The sequence below is a fragment of the Ambystoma mexicanum genome, chromosome 3p (genome assembly GCF_040938575.1).
Source record: "Ambystoma mexicanum isolate Mex_15411 chromosome 3p, UKY_AmexF1_1, whole genome shotgun sequence".
NCBI lineage: Eukaryota > Metazoa > Chordata > Amphibia > Caudata > Ambystomatidae > Ambystoma > Ambystoma mexicanum.
The window spans coordinates 652,559,214-652,571,511 of NC_090925.1; the positions used below are offsets into that span (position 1 = coordinate 652,559,214).

The 12,298-nt window shown below is 39.0% G+C and overlaps 1 protein-coding gene across 1 annotated transcript in view; it reads left to right on the forward strand.

Annotated features, from left to right (window-relative positions):
• LOC138579581 (uncharacterized) overlaps positions 1-5,910 on the forward strand; it is a 250,662-nt gene extending 244,752 nt beyond the window's left edge. Inside the window, exons 7-8 of the mRNA XM_069649853.1 lie at positions 4,374-4,487; positions 5,714-5,910. Of these exons, the coding sequence (XP_069505954.1) occupies positions 4,374-4,481 (108 nt within the window). The 3' untranslated portion in view covers positions 4,482-4,487; positions 5,714-5,910. The remainder of the gene's footprint in view (positions 1-4,373; positions 4,488-5,713) is intronic.
• The last annotated feature ends 6,388 nt before the right edge of the window (positions 5,911-12,298 follow it).

The following is a 12,298-nucleotide window of genomic DNA, read 5'->3' on the forward strand; positions in this document are numbered from 1 at the left end:
TGGCTGTTTATATTGCACAAAACATTTTTATACTTAATCATGGAGGTAGACAAATTAATAATGTGAAATTAGGGAGAAGGGTCAAACCCACAGCTACTTTGGTAGCTCACTTTGGAGGCGAGGGCTCTAACTGCTGATTCAGCAGTGCTCTAACAATGACGCATGGGCACCCACAAACTTCTTTTCAGGCCAAGATGTTTGCCTACACGGTTCAAAGAGAATACATGTGAATATATTATTGCCATGATGAGTGGCAAAGGGAATCCTATAGGTGAGACAATAAGCAGTGCATTACATTGCTGAATGGGCTGCATCTGAAGAATAGTTTGGTGCCAACATAGTGCTGATATGTGGTGAAAGAATAGCTTACTCAGGTGTAAAGAAATTAGCAATATATGCATATATAACTCTCAAGCACAGGAAGCATAGTAATACAAATCTCATTAAACAATTTTAACTCCTCTTAAAAAAATATTGCCTGATACCAGAGGTTGAAACATAAACATATATGAGTATTCTTACAGTGCAATGCGACCCTTTAATGTTGTTTATTCTCTTACATTTGTCCTCCACTGAATGCCCATGGTCGTACCAGTTACTCTAAGAAAAAGGGTTGGCAATCTCACTGCTGTTTCAGATACTTCCCAGATTATCTCCCAATCCTCATTGTGAGTCTTAAATATTTGCCAAAATATCCCGCTACTCATATGCATGAGATCTTTCAGGAAGATTTAACAATTGCATGATTCAACAGTAGCTGACATTCAAATCAACCAGGCCTTCCTATTTTAAACATAGTTACATGTTCATCTATGCCTATTTCCACAAACTGGTAGCATGTATTTCAGGGTAAATGTGTTCCTCAAACTTGTGAACTAACCTAACCATCCTCACTTCATTGATGGAAAACAACGGTGTATCCAAATGATTCTGTGAGAAACATGTATAACACTGGGGTTATAACGACAATGATGTTCTGTTACCACTGGTTCTTTTCCCCTCTCTCCCAATAGTTCTAAATGCAAAAACAAGACTTGTGGCAGTGAAACCCGCTGTGATTCATCCCAAGAGCATTAGGGATGGAGGTGATGGCTTGGCAACATTAAATACCTTCTGATTCACAATGTGTAACGTGTTAAAGATGCTCTAAATACCACCGAGACAAAATAAACCCCTATAAACCACATGCTGTCCACTGATGTCTGCCAAAGAAAAATTACTTTTCATAACAAATGCATTCAATATGTTTATAGGCATTACGAGTTCAGCGGTTCAGGTTCCCCACTCACGGGTCTGATGGCTAGATGGCGAGCAAATTCATACTAACTTGCATTCAGCATGATAGGCTCGAAATTGCCAATGAGGGTCCGCTGGAAAGGTGTTGGCTACCTGATAGCACCATGATGTGCAGAGCCATCAGGCCATTATCATTGCTGGGGTACTTCACATGTTTTTCATGCTGTTTTTTGCATGTTCATAACTTGTTTGAAATTTAGTGTGGGGAGATCCCTTGTTATGAGCTTTCTTCTTCACATTCTACCTTACCTACCACTAATTATTCCTGTGTGCATTATTGCAAACATGTGATTCCCAAAGAAACGTTATGGATGAAAAGATCCACCCAGGTCCTGTGTCATTTCATTGATGGTTAGGTGTTTTTCTTTTTTCTTTTTTGAGATAGGACAAAGTTGAGACTATTACTAGTAGTTGAAAAAAATAATTATTTAGCTTCAATGTTGTCTTTCTGATTTTAAAGATTCCTTAACACCAGTCTTCAACATCATGAACGCTCTTAGCGTTTATGCATTTTCACATGCATGCCTCTCATGTGTGCCCGTGCTTCTTAAGTGTAGTTGGCCTGTGTGTTGGATGAGTGCCATGAGGCCATAAAGGTTGAATGACCTCTTGTTTTTGTTTTCGATTAATGATCAATTCAAAACAACATATTAACAATTCAACTCAATTCAGTAGCATATTTCAACAAAAATTATAACATTAAAGATAACCATCAAGCATAACCAACAGATAGATGTGGGTGCTATGCATTGGTAAGTACTGGTCTAGGGTTTAACAAGAACTCAAGCCAGACAACGCCACATAGGCACAGTGGAGGTTTCCTGCAAGGGAAAAGAGCAACACAGAGAGGCATATAAATGATGACTTTCCATCATGCTGAGACACACATACATTTTTAGAAGGATGACCAGATATCTGAAAGTTGTCAAGACCCTCCCGTGTTCTTATAAAAGGGTTTAAAATCCTAAGCACTACCAGAACATTTTAAAATCAGTTTAAAGTGCAAATTGGTTAATTAAAACCTTATACACTATATCACATAATTACCATATATGAATAGAAATAGTAGAAAACTATTAAATGGAGAGACATTGCTTCACAATGTTTCAAAACACTCACAATATACAGAATAATCTAATAAAAACCCTATTAAGTTCCGTCCCAAATACATATAAAATGCATCCGTATTATTCCACATATTCTAAATGAGAGGTATACATTATTCCTTCAATTATTTAAAACAATACACACATCCTAAATGCACAATAAATCATTAAACAATAATTATTAAACATTAAAAATGGCACTCTTCCATATATAAAAAGCTGCCCAACATATACCATGGTTTCAGCCTCATAAAACTGGTCAGACATTATCATTGTTAGGTCACTCACCAATTTACCATACCCTTTGTGGTACCATTCTTGTAATTGTCCACACTCAGTGAGTATGTGTCTAATGGATTCTACCTCAATATTGCAATGTCTGCACAATCTTTCCTCCCAGGGTATCCCCGTCCAAGCCCTTGTATATTCTTTACTTGGAAGAATGTTAAATCGAAGTTGAATGATAAATCTCACCAACTCTCTATTTCCAGTTTTTCACAGGTAGCATCTTGGGGTTGCAGGTTTTAGCCCTTGCAAGGCATATGCGCCATATTGTTTCTTTTTATAGAGACATGTCAGGTTTTCGCTCAGATCCCAGACTAATGCTTTCTTTTTAAGGTGTCATAATGACCTCCCCTTTCTTGGTGGGCAGATTCATATTTATTTCTTTGAAGTGTTATATATTTTAAGCTTGTCATATAGGTGTTCAATTTTCCTTTCTCATTCATATTTTTACCAATAAGTCTCATTAAACTCTCGTCCTCCACTTCCCACATCACCATCCGTATATACACTTTACAAAACCATATTTTCTACCAAAACAAGTTAGTATTATTTACCATTATTTACCATTCATAACATGAAACATCTATAGTAGAGATTTCCACTCTATAATAGGGGAATGTTGTTAGTCTATAAATTAAAGTGCTTTCAAACAAGCAGTGATGTCCCTGTGTCAAAGATGATAGCAACTGGCATATAATGACCAAAAGACTATTTCAATGACATGTTTCTTCGACTTCTAGAAAAATCCATACTAATGATAATCTACATTTTCATTGTGAGTGGGGTAAGTTCTAATGAATTACAAGAAGAACTTAAACACATGTTTGTAGCTCTCAGCCACCTGAACAAATGCAAAGCCCATTATTCTGCACCCGTTTGATTGCTTTGACAGTATTTATGGTAATTAACTGTAACAAATTAACAAAATTGATTCTTTGCCTTCAAGTATCCTGAGGATCCCAGAAGGTGCGTACATCTCTAATACTTCCAAATTGATTCTTCTATAAAGGATTAGCTTTGAAACACGTGTTCAAAATGTCAGGGAACATTGTGTGTCATGTTTTAAATGCCTACAAACACATGTTTGGCAAATAAAAGAATAGTGGACGGGTCATACTTCCCTTTAACAGGGCCATTTTGGTAAGCACTGTGAGATCTAGAAGCCACACCTTTCATTTATTCAAGAGCGTAGACTGACAACATACAGAACACTTCAGAAACAGACAAAAAACACACATCGGATGACACAGGATAACGAAAATGTCCAGCAGAATAAATGAAGTTTATATATACAGATGCACACATCTGGTAACAAACTACACCTTGCAAGGGCAGAATAGCTTCCATATTCAATGCTTAGATTATGAATTAGGCAACATTATAGGCTCAGCTGAATGTTCACTTTCGTTGCGTACCCTATAAAATGTCAGTGTCTTTAAGGAAGATCTAGCTGTGTATCTGATGCTTCCTACATTTAAATGCTCGAGCAAATAATAATGTTAAACAATTCTGAGGATTTAATGAAAAATGTAGTGCACTGTAGTAAATGTTAATGTTTTGAATGTGGACATAATGAGTTGATATTTGTTTCAAAATTAGTATTTTATTTTTGAAATGATCACTATAATTGTTGAAGATTTAGAGGAAGAGTAATTGTCTTTGTTTTTTTAACCTCATCCTAACCAGGATACGATTGTTGGACCTAAAGTGATTTTGGCAAGCCTTCTCCGAAGAGCAGATGGTGGGCTTCTTGGAGAGATCCTCAGGGCAAGTGTAGGAATTCTTCCCCACTAAGTTCAGGTACGTGTAATTGTGGCAATGCTTCCTGGTCTCACTTCTCAGACAAGCACATAGGTCTGGGCCATAAAAGCTTATGACTCATGAATGAAATATGAATACACAAATCCATAATAAATGTCTCTTGCAGATTCGAGGATGGAGTTAATTTACTAATCTAATTCCCATCCTAGAAAATTTGTGGAAAGTGCCTGATGCTGGTCAGAGATAAATTAGGAATAAAAACACATTCCCAAAATGGCATTTATTTCCACAATATTTATACTAGATACCATTTGGGTTTTGCTTCTTGCCCCTGAATCAAATCTGGGACTGAAAATTGTTGTAATCCTTTCACATAGTCATTATTTAGAACTTGTAATTGTGGCACTTCCTTTGTAAAGAAAAGAAGCCTGGAGTGAGTGGGTGAATGTCGTAGGATTAGGGGACATTTGACAGTTTTGGGGATCATGGCAAGTTGTAGAGCACCCCTCATAAAACACAATATACTGGCACCACATGACAAGGCAATGTACGAGCACAACATTTTATACCACACATAGGGCCTCATCACGAGTTTGGTGGTAACCCTTAAATCCGGCGGTAGCGCTGTTACTGCTGGATTTAAAGGTCCGCCAAATCAGGGCTTTGAGCTGGGGGGAAATCCGCCGGCGGTGTGAGGGCGGTATGAGCGCAAAATTTCCCCATTGAGCCCAATGGGGAATAGGGCATTCCCGAATAGGCTCAATGGGGAATGGGGACTTCCAAATCCGCCAAACCCGTGATCCGGCGCTAATAGCGCTGGTGGGTTTGGCGGTAGGGCAGATAGCGCCAGTGCTATTAGCGCCGGCGTTACCACCCAACTTGTCATGAGGCCCATAGTCTGGGACAGCACAGCACACATCTTTGTGTGAAGTACGTTCCAACAGTGCTTTGCATAATTCTAGATCATCTGCTTTTAATCTGCCTGATCATTAGTTAGCTCCCTGGCAAAATTGTGACCTGTTGCTTTTACTGTCAAACATGCTTCAACATGGCATTCCCAATACCTCAATTTAAATTGACTCATTGTCATTCATCGAAGCCTGAGAGCAGCAGAGGTCCACAGTCACCCAATTAGACTATCAGAGCAATGTCCAAATTCTACAAGATTGAGTTTCAGTAAATGTGTCTCTATGTTTGCTTTTTTTCCAATGAAAACCTTTTCAGAAAGTAGCCCCTCTGTTAACTCCTGTTTTTCTGCCTTTTAGCATAAACCAATCCTGGTCAGAATATCTCCTGGAAGCTTCCAATGAGTGATGATGGCTCATTGCTCAAACATCCTGCAATTTGATGCAAAGAATGTAATGCATATGGCTGTGTTAACACAATTGTTAATAGATATGAACCAGTCAGGGCCCTGCCAGTTCTTTTCCTATTTTGAATAAAACAGAAAATGCATTGCCAATATTGCCTCACCTCTCTTATTACTCGAGACCCCAAGCTGGCATTTTTTTTTATAAGGGGTGTTGTACCCTGTATACAAATAACAATAAGAGCAGTGCATGACTTTACAACAGGGTTATTCTCTGTTATGTGTCATTCTTCTAAGACCTCGGTCTGCTTTGAAGAACAATGAATTCAGGCATGCATTGATATGGTTGTCTTCTTACATTTCAATGGATGCAATGTGTTGACTATGAAAGGTGTATCCAAATCAAAAAGTGGATTCTACAAATGGTCACCATCAAATATGAAAATCTTATGGTTTTAATGTGTAGGTCCTGCCATTTTTGTCTATCTTCAGATCAATTCTATCTGTGCTTTGTAGCAAGAGAAAACATTCTACTTTGTGAATTCTTCCATTTGTTTCCATCGCCATCTTGATTTAGTGAATGGTTCCGAAAATTAGCTTTTTACAACAAAGATTCCTGTTTACTGGTTTATTTTAATTATTGAATCCATCAGAATGTACAGCCTGCTTAGGGGTCACATTATTATATGTTTCCTTCATCCAATGGGCCCAATTAACATATGGACTCAGCCTTTCAACAAAATAAATACTCAACATCGTATTTCTTTACATGGGTCAATCAGAGGCTTTATCAATGATGTGGATGGGTAGACGTTGCCATTGGATTCCATGTTATGGTGGATGACCTCAATGCTTCCATCTAATATGTAGATAATGCCCATGGTTTCAATAAACACGTGGAGTTTGACAGTACTACCCATTAAAAGATTCTGCCAATCAGCGCAACCAATCACTGTTTGTCAATAGAAAAATCTACTGATAGTTGCAGCATATCTATCCTGACACAGGTTTCAAGGGTTGGGAACAGCCGATAATTCCATGCGGTATCCCTGCTAATTGTTTTGTTCAACGTGTGATTGGAGACAATTCTTACAATTGCTGCATTATGCCAGCTATTTAACAGTTGGATTGGACTTATTGCTCAAACGTTTTTTTCCATGAACATAAAGGTTTTATCACTAGAGTATATTTAATTATTGATTTGAAGAACAGTTGACATCAAGAGTGTGTTCTGATAAACATTCTCTCTGTTAAATTTTGCCAACTGTCTGTGAATCTCGTTTCCCTAGTACTAAACTTGTCTTAATAATGATGAAAGTGGGTACATTGGAAAGGAAATTCCTAGAAAAAGGGTCACTGAATAAATAGCTAGAACATATCACTGGAGTAATGTATGGCTTTGGCAATACGCATTCATAAGCACTTAGCTGGATTGAAGGAAAAGTGCAAGGATACAAAAGCATGACTGTTCTAACTTTGATGAGGTCACCATTGAACATTGACTGGAAACCTCTGGGGTTCAGAGGAAAATCCCACACAGATTCCTCACTCTTCTGTTAGTTACCTCTAAAGTACAGATCCCACCTAATGTTTTAAGACATGCCCAAGATGTGTAAAGTAGTTATGTGCATCATGAAGAAAAGCATCTATGGCTGTAGCGTTGGGCATTTAGGGAATGCAGACTTCAATAGGTTTGAAAAACATTCACAGGTGCATATTTGAAGCTGTATGGAGTCTTAACATGTTTCCACAGTGGCCTGGCCACTCTACTGGCTTCACAGCCAGTCAGGGCCAGTCAGGGACTCTGTGAGAAGCATATGCTAGATTTGATTGTCCATCTGCCATTAGCATCAAAGATACCGGCCACAGAATAGCTACAAGCAATTAGGAGTACAAGCAATTAGGAGTGCAAGGAGAAGAGATCATTAGACCACCTTGAAATAGATGCCGACACCCAATTTGGTAGATTTGCCTTTAAGCAACGTGTACCATGGGGCTTGGTGTATTCACCAATTATCATCATTTAACCACCACCCACACCTGATACAAGGTAAATTTGGAGCAGAAAGACATGGGCAAGTGGTGAAACCATTAAACAACGGCCAGTCATGCATCACAAAGCTAAAGGGAAGGTGGACCCACAATCTGGAACACACATTGGAACAATAATTCTTCAACCACACCTATAATAAGGGGCAAAAACGTACCGCATTTGAGCTTGTTCAGATTAAACTCCATAGAGAGAGATGTTGTCATGGAGAGAAGGAAGTGAATGACTTTGAGAACTTGAACCTGTGTTGGCTAATCCTAACAGACCAGATAGTAAGTTTCAGCATGAACTGAGAGTGGCTAAGTCTAGTTGGGCAACATTTAGATCAGGGCATGTTGAAGTTGGGAAGCTAGATTCAAGAACCTACTTAGAATGCAGGCTCTGGTATGCACTACACAAAAACAGTTTAACTAAAAAGCTTGAATTGCATTTAGGACATGAATATAAATGTATGAAATTCACATATATTTTCCGAACACTAGTAACGTCAAGTTTGTTACATGAGTGTTCTGAATACTAGCAACATCAGGTCAGTTTTCACACCAATTAGGTCTCAAAAACAGTATCAACTCATATTGGTTATAATTAACACCAACTTTGGTTTCGGTATCAAATCAATTATAAGCAATGTTTACATTCCAAATGAATATTTACAACTAGTATGAGTGCATGTGTCCATTGAATTAGTTGGTCTCTGAACATTGATTTGCTCAAGTCTGCCTCAACCCATTATTGGGTAACTAATTCTGTAACAACAATTCATTGGGTGTGATCTGTGTCAACCTAGCATTGAAAACAAATAATATTTTGCACCATGTTTGCTTTTCAAATGAGTACACCATTTGCTATGTCTGTACCAGCTACATATGTTAGGTGATCCATTATTAAGCCTCAGTCTAATCATTTAAAGCTTCTGAGTGAACCTTTACATCACTTATTTAGCAAACACGTATTATCACTATAGACTTGAAAAAGCATAGAAAGGCGAAACCATCTTTCTAGGCTTTTTCAATGCTAAAGTGATAATCAATATCCGTTTATCTCAAACTGCATGATTCCAAGAAATTTTACTGATAACAAATGGATTACAGAAAATACAAAGTACTACATTACAAAATATTTGGAGTGTACAACATTCTGTAATAGAGCTTGAATAAAAAGAGGGGAAAGAGAAAAGGGAAAAGGAACATGGGGAAAGAAAAACATTATTAAAATGCATTTTTAATCATCAATGTTATATGTGAATTTGCTCTTGACATTTTGTCATATGGAACAAGGATTACAAAACAAATCTTAATCAGATTCTTACTGTATGTATTAATCCTAGTTGTTTCCTCCAGTTGTGTTGAACATTACGTGATCCTATTATTGGATTGTGTGGGTTGTACCCTCAATCCTGTGAACAATGAGAGGAGTAGCATAAATGCTAGCTGTAACCAACCTCCAGTGGAAATATACTATTACAAATTGGAGTTGAAAGCATGAGCCTTGGATGTGTTTTCTCATTAGTCCTTATGTAGCGAAACTTAGCAGATGTATATCATAGTGCATGGTAATCACATCTTTAACATTACTAACTATTAACAATACTAATGTTAACAATACTGACATTAGCAATTAGACAGGGCCAGAGTGGGTTTGCTTAGATTTTAGGCTATGTTGAAGATTGCAGGTGCACAAACATTCACACTGCAGTGTTAGTTTAGAAAACAAAGGCAGAACTGAAAAGCTGAACAGCAGTGTGCCTTGCAGATTCCGGATTCAGGGAGCGATGAGACATTGTTCAGGCTGGTGTAACTCAGGAAGCAGAAAGGAGGTTTTGTTTCACATTCATCCGTGCTTGGGTGGCATGTTGGACATAGAACAGACCAGAAACGACTGAACATTTAATGGGGTGGTGTCTAAAAGGGGAGTGTTGATTGACAAGAGACATCACTAATGACATCACAGTGGTGTCTGGCAATAGGAGGGGAAACAGTAAATAATCCATACAGAAATATTGGTAGAAGGGAGGCAAACAAAAGAGGGTTTTAAAGGTGAAGGGAGGAGAAAGAAAGGGGTTGGAAATGAAAAAAGGATGGACAGAGAGAGAGAAGGCGAAGAAGAAAAAAAAAAACATTAACCGAGTCAAGTTGGCTGCAGTCTGTTGGATTTGTCCTGATGAGGAAGAGGTGCAGAGGGCAGACCAGAGCTGCATAGATGTGGGCCATGCTGATCGGTCAGTGTGCTCGGCTCACTGTGACCCTAAAGGTAGCAGATCTTGGCAGCGAGATACAATAGCTGTGACGGGAGGGCGAGCTCCTGTGCGATGAATTACAAGGCAAGCAGAAACTGCAGACACTAAAATCTTGGTGAGTATAGGTAAAAAGGATAATTTATTAGGGTACCTCCCATAGTCCAATCAGTACAACCTAGACAAAAAATGGCAAGAACTCATTTGTCTTTGAGGTACCGAGAAGCAACTCAGTTCTCCCGGGTGTAAATTGTGGATCATTAGGAAAGGCGGAGTTTTGTTGTGTCATACAGGAGTGCTCAAAACTTACCAAGTGTAATTCCAAGTTTGATTTTCAGGAATGTATGTCATTCTGCCATTTTCACTAATGAATATCAGCTAGGGTCACTCAGGGGAATGAGGAATCACCTTCTGGGGTGGGGGCTGTGAATGAGCGCTAGAGAGGTTTGGATTTGAAAAGCTGTTGATATTAACAAGATGCACATAATAAATGAATCGTGGAAGCTGTCATTGTATGTTTCTTGTTCTTTTGAATTAAATGAGGAACGTAATTTTGCATCTGTGCCCAGGTGCGAAAATGTTACTAAAGTATTGGCTGTTTTATTTGATGAAACATAATATAACAAGAAAAAACCCAAACATTTTTATTGTGGTTTCTGAGAAAAGGCGTGAGAGTGTTTTCCTACTGCCTGGCATGATACAATTTTTTTCAGATGCTCTTTCTGACATGGTAGCAAGCCTTTCTAATGTTTAGTCAAGGATCTCGTAATAAAAAGTATAGTGACAGAGTTGGCAGTAAACATATTCTTACAGTGTTTAATTGGTTGTGTGAGAGTTTGTTCTGCTCTGCAAAGCACTCAAACTATTTCTTGCACTATGACTGGCTGAAATGAGAGCGGATTGTGTGCACTAAAAAGAGCGTATCTTGGCAAGAGGAGCAATTGGTGACCGTATGTGTTAACACAAGATGGAGAACATATGCGAAGCATGGCACATGAATTGTGTTCCTGAACCTTAGGGAAACAATTACATTGGAGCTGTTGTCTGCGGCCAAAAAGAGCAATGCTAGCGCCTGGGGAGTTTGACACTCTACTACCACCTGCTCCACTTTAAGCAAGATGTCTGCTCCTGTGTGGCACCACTGTCGAAACCTTGCATACACATAGTGCCCATCTGCTGATCCCATCTCAGCTCCTGTGGGTGTCCCCCAATGTAGCTGTCTGTCTCCCATGCTTTACAACACTTACACTAAGCCCTTGTTTGACACCTTTAACTCTCTTGACATCACATAGAGTAACTCTGCTGACGATACACAAATTCTCATTACCATCACTGGTAACAACACACATGACTCCATCATTATCAACAAGATCTACTTCACTATCCAAAACTGGATGGCCACTCACACACGTTGTCTAAATGACAAAGAACTGAGTCCCTGATTGGGGTCCCCCTTCCCAACTCAGCAAGTTGTCCATGGTTTACACCTCCTTTTCCTTTGATGGCACATCCATCCCAGTGCACAAACTTGTCAAAGCCCTGGGAGTCGACATAGACGCTGAACCCAGCATGACTAAATACAATAAAGCGATGATCTCCTCTACAGCCTACACTGTGAAACTCATTTCACCGAAAAGACAATTCCTGTCATCGACCAACTTTCTTACGCTTGTAAAAGCCATAATTATTAACAAACCTCTCCTCCAACGCTCTCTTCCTGTGCACCTATGCATCCAATCTTGCCAAGCTTCAACTCCTCCAGAACAAAGCACTTGATGCAGCAGTGAATGTACAGAGGTCTGTCCACATCACAGCCGCTAGTAGTGAAACCCACTAGCTACATAACAAAGTGCGCATCGAGTTCAAAACTTTGACACTGTCACACAGATGCATTTACCGTGATGCCCACAAGTACTTGATCAAGATCATCACTCAGAAACACCACTTGCAAGGTATCTGCTCCTCCAACAGTATTGCTATTGTCATTCCTTGCTTCCAAAAATCAAGAGCGGGTGGTGTAAGCTTTGCTATTACCGCCACCTTACTCTGGAGCTCTCTTCCCCCAAAAATCAGAGATAAACGCTCCTATACTACCTTCAAGTAGTCATTGAAAACCTGTCTTTTCAATACATTTTTAATAATGTCACTTCTCACCTTTTACCTGTAAACACCTGATCTTGCCAGCGCTACCAGGCGATATAGCTCTTTCTTAACCTGTCTATTCTGTACAAATGCTGTGATACCCTTGGGTGTGGGCA